Source organism: Schistocerca serialis, chromosome 3 (genome assembly GCF_023864345.2).
Source record: "Schistocerca serialis cubense isolate TAMUIC-IGC-003099 chromosome 3, iqSchSeri2.2, whole genome shotgun sequence".
NCBI classification, from domain to species: Eukaryota; Metazoa; Arthropoda; class Insecta; order Orthoptera; family Acrididae; genus Schistocerca; species Schistocerca serialis.
Genome location: NC_064640.1, coordinates 310,556,354 through 310,576,689, shown reverse-complemented (window position 1 = coordinate 310,576,689; position 20,336 = coordinate 310,556,354). Strand labels below are relative to the sequence as shown.

The 20,336-nt window shown below is 37.3% G+C and overlaps 1 protein-coding gene across 1 annotated transcript in view; it reads left to right on the top strand.

The window, feature by feature from the left end:
• LOC126470112 (PP2C-like domain-containing protein CG9801) overlaps window positions 1–20,049 on the top strand; it is a 45,890-nt gene extending 25,841 nt beyond the window's left edge. The window contains exons 5-6 of the mRNA XM_050097717.1: window positions 9,584–9,785; window positions 16,782–20,049. Coding sequence (XP_049953674.1) covers window positions 9,584–9,785; window positions 16,782–17,542 — 963 coding nt within the window. The 3' untranslated portion in view covers window positions 17,543–20,049. The remainder of the gene's footprint in view (window positions 1–9,583; window positions 9,786–16,781) is intronic.
• Window positions 20,050–20,336: the final 287 nt, after the last annotated feature.

Here is a 20,336-nt window from a genome sequence, read left to right as displayed (position 1 = left end):
AGGCGTGTGAACAATGTGCAAGATGTTGTGGGGTGAGAGCTATGTGAGGATTGACGAAGACATATATCCTAGTCCACATCCATTCTCAATCTGTTGCCACAGGACAAGATTTTTTAAATTTGTTTTTTAGTCATCAGTGTTCATTTCTTGGTTATTTTGATTGCTATGTTAATGTTTCTGGTTCAAATTTCTCAGTGAAAAATACCAACTGGGTTGCTGCCACTTTGGCCAAAAGGACAGCAGTAAATTAAAAAGTGGTCAACAAAGCACTGTCAAAAATATTCTCCTCGGTATTGATGCATGCCATCAACAGTTTTTTCGTTTTCAGAGGACAGTAGAGTCGAGTGTTAAAAACTAAAACTTTGAACAGTATTACAATGGTGTATCTGTTAGAAGAATCAGTGACAAGGAGGTATCAATTAACATATTTGAAAGAAAGCCCCGTGCTTGTGGATTTTAGAGGGCCTATATGAAAACAGACCACTCCATAATTCAGTGTTCAGTGTGACTGACTGCCATGCAGAGGACCCAATCTGGTTTCAATTCTCGGAGCTGCAGCAATTTTTTTGTATTAGGACTAGTACAGCACCCAGCTTCATGAGGCAAGTGAGGGGCTACTTGATATTAGTTGCGGTTTCAAAGTTTAGAAACCCGACGGCAACTGGAAGAGTCTGATAATGCCATTAGCAGAACAACGCAGCAGCCAGTTGGTCTGTCTATGAAAAGAATGCGGAACTTACATTATGCTATTTATATCAAAACAGAATGAAAAGGAAGTTGCCTCTTTAAGATAGATACTTACATCACACCCATATATAATGAATTATATATTAGCCGGAGAGGTCAGAAGGATCCCTTGACTGATTCAATATAGTCTTATAATTAACCAAAGTAATGCTAAAAATGTAAAGTAAGTACCAAAACACACATGGCAGTTTTAAAATGAAATTATGCCTTCCTTAATTTAATTTCATCATTGCAGTATCTAGAAGCAGAACCTCAATCTGTCTTAGAGAGAAAAACAATGACAACAAAGAACTGCCTAGATACAAAATAAATATTTTGGATGACTTTTTGTAGGTTTTGTGGCCTAAGTTCCCTTTCTTTGTTCAGAACTTTTGCTTCATTTCATGGCAGCTATTTCATACATTGCTGTTATATATCCCATGTGATATTATGAATCGTGCACTGAAGTCTGGTAGCTCCCTCAAACAATTTCCATCTTCAGCAAGAGACAAAAATGGGAATTTAAAGTACAAAAGTAGGCTAAGTAACATGGTAGGTCAAGCTTTTGTTACACAGAATGTGTGATTAGAAACTGAAGATTGCGTGTCTCCAGTCATGGATTTCATTATATATCATAGAACTGCAATGGGATATTTTGTGGTTAGCAAAAAGAATTAACTAAGAATGGCTCGTCACAAAGAAAACTCTTGCTGCTTTCAGTCACTGATAAATGTTAATATGTGGCCCAGGTAAATAACTCCTATCTAGGTGCTGCACAACGATTACATGTGGATTTCCCCCATAAAGCTTCAGCTGGTAAAGCATTTTAATCCTCCATTATAACACACTGCAAGCCACTGTTTGGAATTCTCTTGCCGTCACTTTTGCTGCATCTCATAGAGCAACCTCTGTAGTGTTTGATGTGGTTTATTGTATGGTCCTCCAACTTTGCATTCCAAATACCCAGCCTCTCCTAGTGTTGCAATCCTGTCTTTGCCTATGTTCTTAATGACTGTGACATACTAGTTTTTGTTCTTTAACACACTTTGAAAATTGCAAGTGTTGTACAAGAGTTGAAAAATGTTTTTGATCCAGATGTTAGGAACAAGGCTCTAATAATGCAGCTTGTAAGTAAAAGTCTTGTATTGTGTGAACAAAATGTTCTCCAACAACACAATTTCATATACATCTCGTCTGCAGTCAGCTGTGCAGTTTCACCAAAGAGCACACATTTGCTGTCACCTTAGATGTGTTTTAAGGCAAGCAAGCTTCTGGCAAAAACACAGCTTTTGTGAGTCTTCTCATACCAGTAGCAGAACTCCTGTTAGTGAGACACTGGATTCAAATGATGGATTGATATCTCGCCTCGTCTTGAAGTGCATCCTTGTGGCACATTTTGCAGTCAACTCTAAGCCCAGAATGTACTTGGAGTGACCACCATGGCATACAACAGCGGATCATTGTGTGTCACAGGGAAAGTGGATTTTCACTGAACTGTGTAGATCATGAGGATGCTACAGATCTCTTATGAGACCCCTGTGGTATCTCTGCTGTTTTAGGCTTTCCCAGGTATGCAGGGCTCTACTTAAGTCACCTTGTATTTTTCCTATTTGTTTGAAGGGATATTGAAAGAGAAATTAGATATGATCAAATGGAGTATAGTGAGGTCAGCAGAAGTGTGGTAACAAAGCGAAGACCAAAATTCAGTCAGGAGACATGTTATACTACTAAAAAAAATACTTCAGATAGGAAATTCAAATGTAGGCTTTATTGTAAACAAGAAAATAAAAACCATATTGTAGATGTGTAAGGTAACACAGACCGAGTAGCAGGGCTTGTTTTAAAAATAAACCATAGATATTCCATAGAAGTCACTAAAGTTTGTGCACCGAAATGTTCAAAGGATGAAGTAAGACCACTAAGAGGAGTTACAGAAACTTGTAAAAGCACAGCAGATCCCATTAAAAGACTATGGGAGATTTCAAAATGAGTATAGGACAAAAACCAAAGAGTGATTCCTCAGTGAAAAACTATGAATGTTACATAAGAAATGACAGAAGTCATACAGCAGTAGAATTTGACACTAACAACATGTTTGTTCTTAAAACATTCTTCCTGAAGAAAATAAATAGATTACAGAGTTTGCAATTATGAAATGGAACTCTGAATGAATGTGACCGTATATTTTATCAAATAAAGACATTTTGGCTGTTTGCAGTCTCCCCGCAACAATCTTTAATTGTACTGGATGTGATGGCCTTGAACCATTTTAGAATTTTAAAGTGACCAGTGACTCATAAGATGCAGAGTACAAGTAGATACAATGTTAAAAAGAAATACTTGTGAGGCAGGAAGCCGATAATATATACTTCCCGTTGTGTGTGACTTACACACCCCGATCGTGTATTTTCAGTACTGTAGTAGGAGAGTCCACTCACTTGATGAAACAGACTGAACAGATTTTCACACTGTGTTTTGTGGTGTACTTTGCATGCGACATAGAGCAGCATTTTCTCTGAGAATACTACTGCATTTGTTATGAAATATATTTCGTATTTCAATAGATGCAACTGCTCTTACACTGGGGCTTATTTGCTAATTAACAAACTAAAAATCCAAACGTACTGACATTCCATCACCAATTTTTTTTCCTGTCACTTATTATTTCTTTCGCCTTTGGCAGTGATTTTTTCAATTGTGAAAACTTCCTAGCTGCTCTATAGTACAGGGTCCATGTTAAACTATGGATTCTGCTATAACTAGTTGGGTAAGCCATTTCTAACATTGTCAGAAGGCAAGGGCATCCCACCTCAAGCAAGATTGTGCCTGGCAAAGCATTGAAGTGTTCAAACCAACCTCTAGGATAAGGACAGCTTTACTTTTCCATGTCAAAATGAAAATTACAGGTGTTGCAGTTATTGTAAAAAAAAAAAAAAAAAAAAAAAAAAAAAAAAAAAAAAAAAAAAGGGGGGGGGGGGGGGGAAGAAGCCAAGAGTTTGATTTTTTTACCCTATGTGGAAATGACTATTACCTAAGTCACTGCAAGTCTTTTAATATTATTGGTCAAAGCCTTTTTATGTAGAAACACATGTATTTCATTGTTCATAATTTATTTTTTCCTGTTTTTCATGCCAAAACTAACAACATTTGTATTATTTTAAATTCGAAAACAGGCTTCCAACCTTTCCATACCCTTTTAATAGTTTAATCAGCTTGAAAAAACAGGCTACTTATAGTCCACTAAACTCGGTTTTGTACATAATTCACTATTATGATTGTGGATATTTTATTCCCATGCTTTCAAAAGATGGTGGTTCATTTTAAAGAATTTTATTCTTCTCTGCATTTCTTATCTCCCCCCCCCCCCCCCACACACACACACATACATACATACATACACAATAATCTGAAGGTTATTATATCCAGGTGTATCTAAAACTTTCAACAACAACAGAAGGCAGTCAACTCAACATGTATTTGAACTTCCCAGACATACTGTCCAACCATTGCAAGTCAAAGACCTGAAGACAAATTATTCAGAATCTCCAGTTCCAGAAAATCCACTCCATTAACCATTACTAAAAAGGAAACTCAAAATGGAATGTGGGTCTGTTAAAAAGGAAGGCATGGGTTTCAAGTAAAAAATAATAGGAAAATAATAGAATACATTTAATTAAACAGGACTGTTGATAAATGTGTTAAGAGAATGTGACAAAATGCAATGAAAATTTGGTAGCAAATAAACATTAAAGCTACAAATAAAATATATGTTGGAACTTGTTTTAGGTAGACACCATAATTCATCATTTTATGCTTCTGCCTTATGCCACACAAAAAATTACCAATGAATAAGCATGCCAAACATGGGTATAAGCAGACACATGGCCCAACTCAGTATGTATCAACAGTTAATTTAACAGCAAAACACTGTACCTCAAGACTGCTTCAACACTTATGTACTGTCACCAGCCAGAAGAGCCCAGCTGGACATTCTACTAGTTAAGTTAGCCATCATTCACTGGATTCAGGATTAGACCAGTGTTCAAACATTGGTTAGTGCAATTGAATGTTGTACTGTAATTAACACATGTGATCTTCACACTGAGTGTCAACCTTTGTACCATAGTTTGCCTAAACCTATTTGGCCCTGTGATGAGGCTTTATAGTTGTTACATGCATTTAAGACATCACAATAACAGCAATTATTTTCAGTGGTAGAAGGCTCTCTTCCTGCCACATTTACATTTGATGCCAAGTGTATTTGATGAACACAACTTAAAAAGGACTGTGTGTTGATGGAACATATTTGAACTATCTTCATTTTACAGATGAAATTGTACTGTTTGTCCTTGGTGCAGATGGTCTTGAATAAAGAAACAGAAGAAGTCTGAGAGCAAGTAGGAAAGCAAGTCTGAAAATCAGTTAAAATAAAATGAAAGGAAAGTGTAATCACAAATTAAAAATGAAGTCATAGAATTAGATGATAAGTTTGGCTATTTAGTGTAGATGAAAATGACTGGGAGTACAGCAGAGGCAGTTAGCAGAAGAGGAGGAATTGACTGAACTGCTTTTGGTAACCTAAGCAGTGTTTTGAGAACTAAGCTTCTTAGAGTCTAAGAAGGAAAGTTTCCAACTGAAGTGTATTACCAGTTTTGATTTATGGCAGTGAGGCATGAACATAAAAACCTGAGGATGAAATATTGGGATTTTTAGTGGAGTAGGAGATGTAATTATGAAACAATGGAAAACCCAGGTTGGAATATAAACCATATATAGAAAAGGAGAGATTGCTAGAACAGTGAAGTTGATTGCTGGATACAAAGAAATAAGAATAAACTGAGGCAATTGCCTAATGGAATGATATTTCTTTTTCTTCCAGTGCTTCGCAAGCTGCCTTATGAATGGCGTCTCAGAATTTTATTCAACAGCAGCAAGTTTTTTCTGATAGCTGTAGCTGGTATAAAAACCAACTAGGATTATGCTCAAGACTTTGTATATTATATTGAATATTAGTGGCTTTTTGTGATTCAGTGCCAAGCTCAATCTCCGTGTCTTGTGTAAATGCGAATAAAAGGTTAGACATTACAAAAAATGGTCTGATATGCACTCTGCCACTCTCATAGTCCTCACACCTTGCAGGCTGCCACTCTCATAGTCCTCACACCTTGCAGTACTATTTTTCTTGTTTCGTTTATTGTGATGTAGTGTCTAATGGAGTTAAGGTTAATACTTGGTTTTGTCCCTGTATATCTATGGATATACTTACATTTAAACCAGCTGTTTAGAATTCTTAAGTAAGTTTGCAGACAGAATTCTTTCAACATTTCACTATTATTATTTATTGTGTTTTCGCCATATTTCCCCACTATATCACAATTGACTTTCCACACATTTATTGCATTTAAGTCTCCTAGTAAAACTATTTCTTTGTGATTCCCTATATTTTCTAGAGGTTTTGTCAGTTGGGTATAAAATAAGTCTCTCTCTCTCTTTTTTTTTTTTTTTTTTTTTACATCAGTGTCCTCATTTGGTGAACAGGCAACAATGATCATCATAGAATGACCCTTTAGCTTCAGCTGTACATGCAGGATTCTGTTACTGTAGTCCAGTCCACGAACAATGGCAGTTCGTACAGGTCGAGACAAGGACGGGGACTGCATTGTTTCTGGTCCGAAGTGACAATTGAGGTACACGCATACATATGCTTTGCACTTGATGAAAGCGTGTATCCCACAAATCGCCTTTCACTTGCTTGTGTAGCACATCACCACCAACAGCCATGACAACCCAAGTGGAATAAAAATTCACTGAATAACTAAAAATTCACTGAATAACTCGCTATGATTGCGTATAATGCAATTGCAGCTGAGTGCTCAGAACACTACTAAGCACTCATTGGCTGCCGGAGAAAGCTTGATGTAGCTGTGAAGAACAAGCCTAAACTCGACCACCGTCATTCGTGACTCCAATTATAATACTATAATATATTCCCAGCTGGTTCCCCCAACCCCAGTGGCAACTCCAATTTGCGTTCATTGTTCTTTGGTATACTTCTATAAATGTAATGTAATTATCTTTGTTACATCCCATACTTTTTCCCTTTGATTTCAGTTAGATCCACTGTATCAATGTCAAAGTGCTTTATTTCTTTAAAGACGTTGTTTGTTGTGGCAATTCCATGTTGCAAATCTACCACCACCACCAGCACAGTATCATTTAATAGCTCCATTCGTGGTGGCATCTACATTCCTGTATTCTGATCTTTTCTGTACACTCATTATTTTAGGTATAGTTGATGGCTTATATTAAGCTTATTTTATACTAGGGAACAATGTTCTATAAGGTAGAACTCTGTTTGTAATAGCAATACATATTTTGATGCCCACACTAAGGATACCGATCCATTGTTCTGTATTCCAGGTGGTCTTTTCAATTGTCTATTGTTCTTTAAGCCTTCCAGAAATTGCATGCTAGTGAAAAGTCTCTGACTGTCTGATTGAATTTTGAAGAAATGTTGAGATTTATGGATCTCATTGTTGGTGACACACTAACCTGGTTGCCATGTGACAGATCTGAAAGTGCAGTCTACCAAAATACGTAATTTGTTAAAATGCGTCAGGAGTAGAGAATCCAGTGGATTAGTTAAGCTGATATAGTAGCCAGAGAAGATGATGGAGGCCTCTCTGCCAGAAATATCTCCTCCCCTAGCATGGCACAGTTGAGCCAAGGTTTAAGAGTAGCAGAAGTGATGGAAAATAAGCTTTATTTGGTGAAACCATAGCATTTCTCCATCCAGGCACAGGAACAGGCCGAAGTGATGCTGACCCCCTTGCTGTCTACACTAGTGAGAGTTTTTGAGATTCCTGTGGTGTACACAGTTCAGTATGACACATTTAAACAGTGTGTGTTTTGCATTATGACAAGAAGACAGTACTGAATTTATACAGGGACATCAAAATGAGTGCTGTGTATTTTTTGAAATTTTTGTGAACTGTCAGGACTCCGGCTTTAATTCCTGGGTGGGAGGTTTAAATTTGTTGCAGAGTAATTGTCTCGTCCATCTTTAGTTTTGTAAATGCTTCCAAAATATTCTTGACTCACTGCTACCCTTACTTTCATCCAGTATTTGAAGAAAGGCTTCATAACATTTTTGTAAGCTGATTTTTAGTTATGATTGTGCTCATATCATCTACCATGTTTCCTGTGACTGTTGAGGACTCAGCAAAAGCCAATGATAATTATAGTTTTTGTTCTGTTTCTCAGAGTGATGGCATTGGAAAGGGCTTATTCATTACCTTGCTAAGCTCTGATTCAAATATTAAAAAAAGGTCGAAACACTCTTTTTACGCATGCGATACTACTTCAAAGCTGTGGTCTGGGGCATACTCAGTGTGTTGTAAATACAATTAAAATGAAATTGATATTTAAATGTCTGACACCATTGATACCACACCATCTCTAGGGCACAATTTTGTGACTGTTGCTTGCAGAAAGTCTGCAAGCATTTCTATAACTAATGTCTACTCTGTAGTCATTTATAGTGTCACGCCGGCCGAAGTGGCCGAGCGGTTCTAGGCGCTACAGTCTGGAACCGCGCGACCGCTACGGTCGTAGGTTCGAATCCTGCCTCGGGCATGGATGTGTGTGACGTCCTTAGGTTAGTTAGGTTTAAGTGGTTCTAAGTTCTAGGGGACTGATGACCTCAGAAGTTAAGTCCCATAGTGCTCAGAGCCATTTTTATAGTGTCATTGTACTAGAATGTGACGTGCAGTTGTCTTAACATATTGGTGTATCTTAAAACAGAGTTATTGCCATACCAACATCAGTTATTGAAAATCTCTCCACATAATATGGTTTCTATTTGGACTCCACATTGCATAATTGACTAGTGTTCAACATGTCAAATGGGGTAATTGCATCCTAATATGTTATTATGTAAGAAATTGAATCATAATTGCCATTGTGACCTTCCTGCCCAATTTCATGTTATTGGATGAAATGTTTTACCCCATTAGAATTGCATTTGATCGTTTTGGCAGTTGATATCAGATGTTCTTTTCAGAGTGTAAGAAAGATGGAAGGACACTGTAAACTGCAGAATATGTAAAACTATGTGGCACATTGGTAAGATGATGATTTACACATTTAAAAATCTAACTTCAGCTTTTTTTCCAGCCTTTCTGATTAGGATTTTTATGGCTTCTCTAAATTCAGCTCGTCGAATGTCAGAATACATGAATGAGCAGGTTATGGCCGATTCAATCTCCTTTATTAGCTCAGTGTATTTATTACTCTGTTTGTAATGATTCCACTTTTATGAGACGTTGAACCCAAGTATAAGAATAGTACAAGAAAAAAAGAAATTTGTTATGGTGAATACTGGAGTGGTTCCCTCGAAAATGACATGACCAATTTCCTTCTGCATCTTTGTCCAATTAAAGAGTGTCCTCCATCGGTAATGAACTAATAAGTGATTAGATGTTAGGACTTACTCTTCCTTTTCTGGGATGCTCTGACATAATAGGATGTTGCTGTAGTAACAGGCTGTAATAGACTTTCCAAGAAGTCACTTTTCTAACTCTAATGGGGGACATAACAGTTTCTCTTTGAGGTTTCCTCCAGCTTTCACGTTTGCAGCAGTATATATCCACTATCCTTCTGTACATTCCTTCCAGTCATCTATCATAACTGGGTTGTTCCAAGGGGCTCAAAATCCACAACCACTCTTTTATTGCAAGCTGAATAAGAAGTGATTTAGGCAAGTACATCATATTTATTATTTGTGAATGATTTATACTGACTAAAATTCTCTTTTAATCAGCTAAAATCTTGACAGTGATTTCCTTGCATATTTCAGGAGGTATTTGTTGCCTTGTTGAGGTCCTTCCATGCTGCACATAGCCTTATTTTGCAAGAGGATGGCATGCTGACTACCTTGACAGCAGCAGTTGTATTACCCTTGACTGCAGTAGACAAATATGTTGTTTGTGTGTGTAATGTAGGTGATAGTCTTGCGTACGTCTACAGCAAGAAATATGGTGTACGAGAAATAACAAAAGGTAAGTGTGTATTAGTTTAATATGTCTTTCAGAATACCTTGTGAAGCTATTGTAAATTATGTGAAATGCTTTGTTCCTTTGACAAAAGTAAGCTGTTATTGGCTGTAAGTGATGCACAAAATGGAGCAGTTGTCATCCTAGATACTTTCATGTTTAAAACTTTCTCACCAGTCATTTCTTCTCTTTCAAGAATATAGTAACTGATTTGCTTCTTGTCTCCAACTCCATCTTGGATAATATTACTGTTGCTCTGTTTTTAGATAATTTCTTGTCTTTTTATGTTATTCATTCACTTCCTGTATGCTATTCAGGTGAAAAGTCAACCCTGTCACCACAGCCAAGATTTTGTGTTTCATATGGAATCATTAATAACTGTTTCAACTTGTCAAATGAAAATGTGTATAACAATGTCAATATGTAACAAATGCAGAAAGTAAGAGGAGGACAATTCACATTTGTCACCATATAGATGTCTGTCTAATTAAGATCTTGTCATTGGTTATGTATTTTTACTAGGAAATACAGTTTGTTCACACTATCACTGCTACTGCTTCACAATTAATAACTTGCATTTTTTACTGCAGTTCAAAGCCACCATTATACTGAATGACTCCAACCTGCTAAGGACTGATGACCGTGCAGTTTAGTCCCTTCACTCTCCAAATTAACCAACCAACCAATCAACAGCTGCTGTGTATAGCTGACAAGTGAAATTGCGTGGGTGGTGTTGGCCGTCAGTCAAGTTCAACCCAAACGAATTTGCACTTTATGTAACTAGCAGCCTGCCCCAGCTTTGCATGGGTAGCAGTAAGACTGGAGGCGTATCTGGTGTAGTGGTAATCAGTTATGTTGCGAGTCAGTCTATCTATTTGTGAAAACTGTATCCAAATGTACAGTAGTTGCTGAGATTAGCCTCCCTATGCCGACAAAAAAATACAGTGAATGACTTTAATTTATATATGTGTAAATATAAAATACTCGCCATTAGTTGAGGTTCGAGCAGTTGACAGTCACATAAAAGAAAGGGAGTGGGTAGGAGTATAGAGAACAGAGAAAGAGGGAGTCCATAGAGACAGGAGTGAGTGTGTAGATTAATAGAGTGAAGACTGCGGTATGGGAAGATGGGTGGTGGTGGAGGTGGGTGTCGACCAGGAGCTAACACAGAGCAGCCACTGAAGTTGTGCTCAGCTGCATGCTCTGTGACAGAGTGCCAACTGTCCCCATGGCCAAATTGTAATAAACTGATTCAGATTGGTTGGTGGTCATGCCTACAGAAAAGTCTTGGAGCAGCTGCAGCAGAGTTATGAGACATGACTATTTTCACAGGTGCCCTGAAATTGTCATTCTTGCCATCTCTCTGAAAGTGGTATTCTGTTGCCCACCCAATTTACATATATAATGTGGATCATCCTAATGCCACAATTTCTACACTATGAGGGACATGTCATAAATAACGCACACTCATTCTTTTTTACTTACATGTTCATTTTTATTTATTTATTCAATATCTCTTTACAGCCCTTCAATATAGTCTCCCTGCTTATCCATGATTGAATCCCAATGTCTTGGAAGCTCTATTATTCCATCCTGGACACCACTGCTGTTTGTGTGTTGAATGGCTTGGGTAATGGTGGTTGAAAGCTCTTCCAAAGAAAGATGATGATGATGATGACCACGCACAGGTTTTTTCAACTTTGGGAACAAATCAAAGTTTGGCAGACTCATGTCTGGGCTGTAGGGACGTGCAGCAACACTTCCAATCCGCATTTGCGCAGTTTTTGGGCTACAATATCGCCAATATATGGGCAAGCATCATCTTGAGGAATGTGTTTTCCAGCCTCAAGCAACAGATGTTGGGTTTTGTGCATTTTTCTGCACATGTTTTGCATGAAGTTACTGCTGACACACTTGTTCCACATGGGACTCTGTCATGATACCGAGCGAGGCGGTGGAGTGGCTAGCACACTGGACTCCCATTTGGGAGGACGATGGTTCAATCCCTGGTCTGGTCATCCTGGTTTAGGTTTTCCGTGATTTCCCTAAATTGCTCCAAGCAAATGCCGTGATGGTTCCTTTGAAAGGGCACGGCCAACTTCCTTTCCTCCTTCCCTAATCCGATCAGACCGATGACCTCGCTGTCTGGTCTTCTCCCCCAAAACAACCCAACCCAACTTTGTCATGATGATTCTTTGCTGATCATAAGTGAAAATCATCCTTTGATCCAGCGCACCAAATTTTTTTTTTTGACATGGAGAATCTGAGACTCTCCACTCACTGGACTGTGATTTCCACACCTGTTCAACATCTGTAATCCACGTTTCATGAGTAATGACAATTCGACACAAGAATCCTTGACATTCAGTCAAATCATTGTTTGAGCAACGTTGCAATGTCCAGGCATTTCTGCTTCTCTTCAACAGTTAAACAGTGTAGGACTCATCTCGCAGAAATTTTCCTCTTCTTCAAATCATTTGTTAGAATACAGAATGCTGATGTTGAGGGGAATTTCCATGGCTTCAGAGAGTTCCTCACAAGTCGCACAGCGATCTTCTTCAAGAGCGTCTGCCACAAGTTTCACACTTCATTCATCTGTTTGTTTTTGGCTTTACAGGTGTTGGATTATTCTGTCTATGCTTATACAGCCACCACAAAAAAATTTAACCCAGCGTAAAACTGTACTACAGTCCACTGTAAACTCACCACAAACTTAGCACACTGTGGGTCTCTTTTTAGGTTTTTGCAATGTAAAGTTTCATTCTTGATCAACAACAGTCACAGTACCTGGGACCCCTGCCTCTCACCAATTTTATGTTAGAGTATGCAGGGGCAGGGGGGGGGGGGGGGCAAAAAAAAGCACATGCTTCTTCCTAAAACTCCCAACTACATCTGACATAATTTTCATGGTTGCTGCATCAATCCATGGTAATATCAACCTGTGCATCATTTATGGAATATCCCCGTACATACATACTCTGCAAGCCACCATAAAGTGGGTGGTGGAGGGTACGCTACACCACTACTAGTCATTTCTCTTCCTGTTCCACTCACTGATAGACAGAGGGAAAAACAACCGTCTATATGTCTCCATATGAGCCCTAATTTCTTATATCTTATCTTCATGGTCCTTACATGAAATTTATGTTGGTGGCAGTAGGATCTTTCTGCAGACAGTGTCAAATGCCAGTTCTCTAAATTTTCTCAGTAGTGTTCCTCAAAAAGAATGTTGCTTTCCCTCCAGGGATTTCCATTTGAATTCCTGAAGCACTTGCATGTTGTTTGATCCTACTGGTAACATATCTGGCAGCCCACCTCTAAATTGCTTCAATATATTGTGTTAATCCAACCAATTGGGGATCCCAAACACTCAAGCAGTACTCAAGAATAAGTCACACTAGCATCCTGTATGTGATTTCTTTTACAGGTGAAATACACTTTCCCAAAATTATGCCAATAAACTGAAGTTGACAATTCGCCTTCCCTACCACAATCCTGACACGCTCATTCCATTTCATATCACTTTGCAATATAATCCCCAGATATTTAAATGATGTGACTGTGTCAAACAGGACGCCATTGACATAGTATTCAAACATTACAAGTTTGTTTTTTGTAGTCATCTGCATTAACTTACATTTTTCTACATTTAGAGCTAGCTTCGATTCATCATACTAACTAGAAATTTTGTCCAAGTCATCTTGCATCCTCCTATAGTCACTCAACTTTGACACCTTCCTGTACAGCACAGCAACATCAGCAAACGGCCAGAGATTACTGCCCACCCTGTCTGCCAGATCATTCGTGTATGTAGTGTATAATGATGGATGTATGACACGTTCCTAGTGCACTCCTGACTATACTGTTATGTCTGATGAACACTCACCATTGAGGACAACATATTGGGTTCTATTAGTTTGGAAGTCTTTGAGCCACTCACATATCTGTGAACTGATTCTGTATGCTCGTATCTTCCTTAAGTCTATAGTACCATGTCAAATGCTTTTTGGAGATATATATAGAATCTGCCTGGTCTATCATTTGAGAAAGGGGGCAAGCTGTGTTTGATGATCAGTGCTTTCTAAAACCATGGTGTTTCATGGACATGAGCTTTTCAGTCTCTAGGTAGTGTATTATATTCAAACTCAGAACATCTTCTAGAACTCCGCAGTGAGGAAAACTTCTAACTACTTACCACATGGATTGTATCCTTGTGCAAGACCTGTCATGAGCACCTACCAAGCTTCTCCTATTCCAGTTCTGTCACAGTTTTGCACAGCATTTTATGTGGGTTTGAACACCAGTTGAATGGGCACCAGAAAACTGCAGCCAAAGCAGACTGACCAACCAATGCCTGAACTGGCTGCTGAACACACATTCAGCTTCAATAAATGTTCTATGGCCTGTGGCAACACAACACAACACCCACCCACCCCAACATCACCAGTACTGGAATCTTTAAATTAAGGCCATGGTTATAACTGTATTCTCAGAATTATTAAATTCAGATGTAATATGCTTTTTGCTATAATAACTTTTTGTTATTCATAACATTACTTATATTTAAAATAGAACAGTTACATATCTACATGTATGCTGAACCTTTTGTGAGGTCATTTCTTTGAAATATAGTGTTTTAATTCCTCTTGTTATGCATGGTTCTTGTGGTGGCATAATGTATGGTTTTCAGTGGGAAATATTTGTACAAGTTAGAGAACAATATACCTGGAAATTCATTGACGTTAGAACCACCATCTAATGTATCACAAACATGACTCAAACTTACATTGTGCAAGTTCTTTCTAAAGTTGTCTGCTGCGAAATCACTACTTGCTCTATTGTCTACCTGGCCAGTAACAGGAGTGGTCCTATTTTTTATTGTACCTAAATCACCTTGTTGATATGACCGCCCATTTACAACTGATGAATATTAACTTGATTTATATTCCAGTTAAAAGTGTTGAGTAATATTTCTGTACCACCCCTATTACTTGTTTTATAAATTCCTTCAAGAAATTAACACTAAAATCATCATTATTATTTTCCTTTTCTTATCTGACAGAACATAGTAGGATCTGAAATCTTTTTAGAAATGTCTGAAAATGTACTATTATGCAGGGATTGTTTTTACAAAAAACTGTGATTTTGAAAGGCTTCTCTGTCAGATTAAGTAATGTGATTAAGCATTTTGGCAGACAATTTTGCACACATGAGAATCATCAACTGTCAGATATTTAAGTTCTGCAGCCACTATACATGATAGCTAAGATGGTCACATAACGTTGTTATAAACAATAACAAAAGGTGTCAACATTTTTCTCTTGCCTAAGAAGTGCATGCATTTGATCCCTGTTAACATCTCTCCCTATCTTATGATAAATGTTTATATTATCTAATTTTTTGGCATATTTGCATATGTCCCTGCTTACAGTCAGTTTGTGTTCATTGTTGTATTTATAATGCTATATTGCTTGCGTGTGTGCGTGTGTGTGTGTGTGTGTGTGTAGTTTAATATTTATTCGTGTACACACTTCCTGCCTTCAATGTTGTGCTTGCACCCAAAGACTTCGAAGATTTCACACTCATCATGTGAAGAGGAAAGTTCTCTAATTTACTAAAAAGCTTTGTTTCATAATGACAAAAATGAGTAAGTGCCCATATTAGGAGCAAAATATGTGCATTGAAAATAGTATCAGAAACTTGTAGGCTCCAATCTGCCACTTGGATACTGTTTGGCTTGGTCTCTCCCTATGTAGTTTAGTGAATACCGGAATGGGCCTCATAAAAACCTTTCTTGTTGCCTTCCTGGTGATCAGACTAGTCAGAAGAAGAAGTCATCAGTATTTACTAACCCACTTCCATCAGAGCAGCCATAAGTCGCAATCAGTATGTTTTATTTCTACTAGTTTTGTTCTGTAATTTTACAAGAGCATTATCAGATACTGGTGAGTTGAATACAATAAATTATGTCAATTAAGACATTAAAGAAAATATTTCATTTACAAGATGGTAACTTACATTTAAAATACAGTAGTTAGCTATAATTTTTTATAGGGTGAAACTAGGAAAAATAAAACGAGCTGATTGCAACTTGTGGCTGTCCTGAGAAACGTAACTTCAACAGTCACGGTTTCCACTACGGTCAGTGCCTACTATCACAACATTTACTAATCTCATTGTAAATTGGGCATTATGTGATATTAAAAAACAAAAAAAACTGAAATGGGGCAGTGGGGTATGAAGGAAAAAATTGAAGTAAGTTGAATGCCTCAGCTGAGAGATGACATAACATAAAACTGTTCTCAACATGAAAATTTGTTTGAATGTCATAGTACCTTACTAGATATGGTCCTATTGGAGATGGTATACCCTCTTGGCTTTCTCCAACATTTGAGCCAGCTTACAGTCCGCCGCCGGTAGCTGAGTGGTCAGCGCAACAGACTGTCAATCCTAAGGGCCCGGGTTTGATTCCCGGCTGTGTCGGAGATTTTCTCCACTCAGGGACTGGGTGTTGCGTTGTCCTAATCATCATTATTTCATCCCCATCGACGCACAAGTTGCCAAAGTGGCATCTAATCGAAAGGCTTGCACCAGGCGAGCGGTCTACCCGATGGGAGGTCCTCGTCACACGCCATTATTATTATTATTATTATTATTATTATTATTATTATTATTATTGTTATTACTACTATTATTACTGAACTTACTATAGTGGCCGGCCGGTGTGACCGAGCGGTTCTAGGCGCTTCAGTCTGGAACCGCGCGACTGCTACGGTCGCAGGTTCGAATCCTGCCTCGGGCATGGATGTGTGTGATGGGGAGGGGGGGTATCAATAGTTCATCTTATATTGGCACAGCTCTTTTTTTTTTTTTTTAACACCACACCAGGATTGAAATATACAAAAGTAGGACTTGCAGTGCATAATAACGGAATCAAATTCACTAAAATCCTGTATTCTTTCTTGTGTAATGTGTATCTCCTTTAACATTATTTTGTTTCAGGATCTCACGATATCCATTGTATGCGAGACATGAGGGATGCACTTGGAGCTTTAGGCCCTGTGGATGGTCAGAATCCAGAATTAAATAACCTGACCTGTTCAATGACTGAAGTGGAGCCTGGCGATATTGTGTTTCTTACATCTGATGGGGTTTCTGACAATTTTGATCCTGTTGTAGGCAAGTTTGCAGTACTTCCACCTGCACAACCAAGCTCATCAGCAGAAAACACGAAGACAGCAGGGAACACTATGAATATCACGGGAAGTACTATGAAAGTGCAATCAACCAATACATCCTCTAGGGCAAATGCAAACAGTGACATTTTACCTAGTTCACTACCCACAGTACAGGCATATCAGAGACATGAACTGTCATTGTTAAGAATGGAGGACTTGTTAAAGAATGGAGTATCTGGTAATGGACCACCCTGTGATGATGCCAAGACTCTTTGTGAACTACTCTTAGATTTTGCAACAAGGCTTACAGCAGCAAAACGTCACATTTTAGAAGATCCAGATCTGTATTATACAGTTTCTGAAAATTCTGATCAACTAAAGGAACTCAGTAAATCCGAGCAACGCACAAGACGAAAGAAGGTATGTGAAAAACTGGCAATGGTACCAGGAAAACTTGATCATGCAACTGTTGTAGCCTACAAAGTTGGAGTTCACCACAAGGAAGAAGCAACAGCAACTAAAATATCTGCCAACAAGGAAATTGCTGAAAAAACAGATGAGAACTATTTAGAAACTATTTTGTAGATATGACTTTACTCTTATGGGCAGTGTAGCTTTAATAATGGGAGTATATTGAATTTTAAATTTTGGTAATTAATTCTCATTTGGTTTTGTGCTGTGAAATGCAAGATAATTTTGATAGTCTTGGTGAGAAATTGAGTTATGAGGCACTTGAAAGGCTAAGCACAAAAACACACGAGAAAAATCTTGCTTATTCTCTCCCGGATATCTTGTGCTGTCCAAGGAAAAGTAGAGCAGATAGACATAAGATGGATTCCCATCTCTTTCTGTGATTCAGCTGTGGTTTTCCAGTAACTGGCTTAATCTATTAGACATTCATAATTGTGCAGCCAGTACTGAAAATAAGATATTTCACAGTAGTTATATAAAAGGTATCATATTTACCAGTGCAGGTTGCACCCACTGAACTGTTAGACATGAGAATACCATTGCTTGAAGCAAGGTTGGCCTATTAAAACTTCATGCGAAAGCAATGCCTCTGATTTTTTTCCTCTTAATGCACATATACATTATTTATTAAATCTGACACTAATGACTCTGTAGTTTATAATTTAGTTATAATTTTGTAACAGATTTTTTGTTTGAAATTTTGGTTTGCGGATTGATGATCTTTCGTGATTTTAGAATAAGTTTACAACTGTTCCACTCTAAAAAGCAACAACATTCCTCAATGATAAAAAAGGCACTAAAGGAACTGAATCTGCCTTGCATGCTGTTTCTCTGCTAGTGAGTTTTATAAATGAAAGGTTGTTATGTGGCTCTTCAAAAGTGAGACTGACGTTCTCAACTTGGTTTGCCAGCCAAGGGAATGTGGAAAGACCTTCACAGGAAAACAAAATATGCATTTCTATGCATTCCAAATCAGTATCTACATCCAAGACTGAATAAAAAAATCTTTTGTGATTTATCTAAAAATAGTTTCAGGGTAGCACCCTATTCTCGTTGCACCATTAATAAATAGTGTTTGTAATACAGATTTTTGTTTTAGTAGTCACACAAAAATGAATAGCATTCAGCTGTAAAACTGTGATACATTTTTTGCAAAATTATAAAACTTTGGGAACCAAATTGACTAACTTTACTGTATTCAAACATAGGTTATTTATTGCCATATGGCCAGTCTATCAGTAACTTAAGTATCTAGGAATGGAATGGGAAAATCCTCAAAGTTACTAAAGGTAACTCTAAATAACCAAGTATACCATTACAGCTTATGCCATCCTTACATGTAGATTATGGTACAGATTTCTGAAGATTATGCAGAGTCTGTCTTGTTTGTTGTCTGAATTTGCCCAAATCATGTCGTGTTTTACTCTAATTGATACTGAAGATGTTGGTTTTCAGGTTGCATATGTTGATAGGATAGATTCTGAAAGAATAGAACTAGATATTCTTGTGATAAAGTCCCTTGCATCATTTGAAGGTACTACTGATTGGGTATTTCTGTCACTACAGGAATATGTAACACAGAGAAGTAGTGATGATATATTTTAAAAAGTAAAATGGGCAGTACAGAGAAATTTATTGAAATGTATAGTTTTGAAATGTGGAAAGACCTTCACAGGAAAACAAAATATGCATAATTGGGTTAAATGTTATTTCTCCTAACTTAATACCTATAAAAATTCACCAAAATGTTCTCTATCAGAAAAAGAGCTTGTAGTTTGTATGTATGGTAATATCTGAAACTTGTTTCATCTGCCTTTGCCAGTCTTTACAAATTTATTGACGGACAGTAAGGTTGCTACTTCAATGCTTGGGTACTCTTACAGGTTTTACCTAATTTTAAAAGTCAGTAATGTTCACAGAAACTGTTTATTTTTAGAAAACATGTTCAGTCGCACTCTTGAGAAATGTGGGCCTATCTGTGTGTGTGTGTGTGTGTGTGTGTGTGTGTGTGTGTGTGTGTTGGTTAGTCTGTATTAATTTAAACCTACATAAACCTATAATTTAATTGCTACATAAACGTAACAAATGAAATTTCATCTAACTAGAAGTTTGTGATGCTCAAATGTTGATATTGATTTACTTGATACTTTGATGGCTGATGCTCTAGAGAATTACAAGTACTTGTGTAAATATATTTAAATTAGGAGAAGAAATCATGTAAATGAATCTTGCAGCATACAGACTAGAGTTGACACAAGTTTATGTAACAATAACTGTTACATACTGCTGTACTTTTGTAAGATTGTTATTGTGAATGTTTTATGGCTGTGATTGTTGTAAGAAGTTAGTTCTTCGTGTGAATTGTAATGTGTGGGTTGTCATTAATGGTTTTCACTATAAATTTATATAATGTGTACAGTTTCCCGTAAATACATACTGTGACAAAAAAATTGGTAGTTCACAAAAGATATTATTTTTGTTGATATTGTATAATTTGAATAATTGCTTTCTGTGACATGGCTAGATTATTGTAGTTGTTGCAGTTAGATATTTATGGAGTATGGGATATTTAAGTTGTCAGTATATTTGTGACAAACTGAAAATACAAAAAAAAAGAAAAATGTTGACAGGGCATTCCACTGAATAAATGCAGCTATCTGTGAAAATGCTTTACTTCAGGATTCAGTGTTATTTAAATATACTAATATCTTAGATATGCATTTTTCTTTAGCAGTTTTGTTTCACTGAATCTAAAACATTTATTATGAAACCAGATGTTAATCGTAGCATTGAACTGTCAATGAGTGAATTGTTTTGTGTTATTTGCAAACCACTGGAAGCTACTTGTTACTAAGTGATAATTTTGTGACGACTATAAAAGAAAAATCTGTGTAGAATATGACACTTG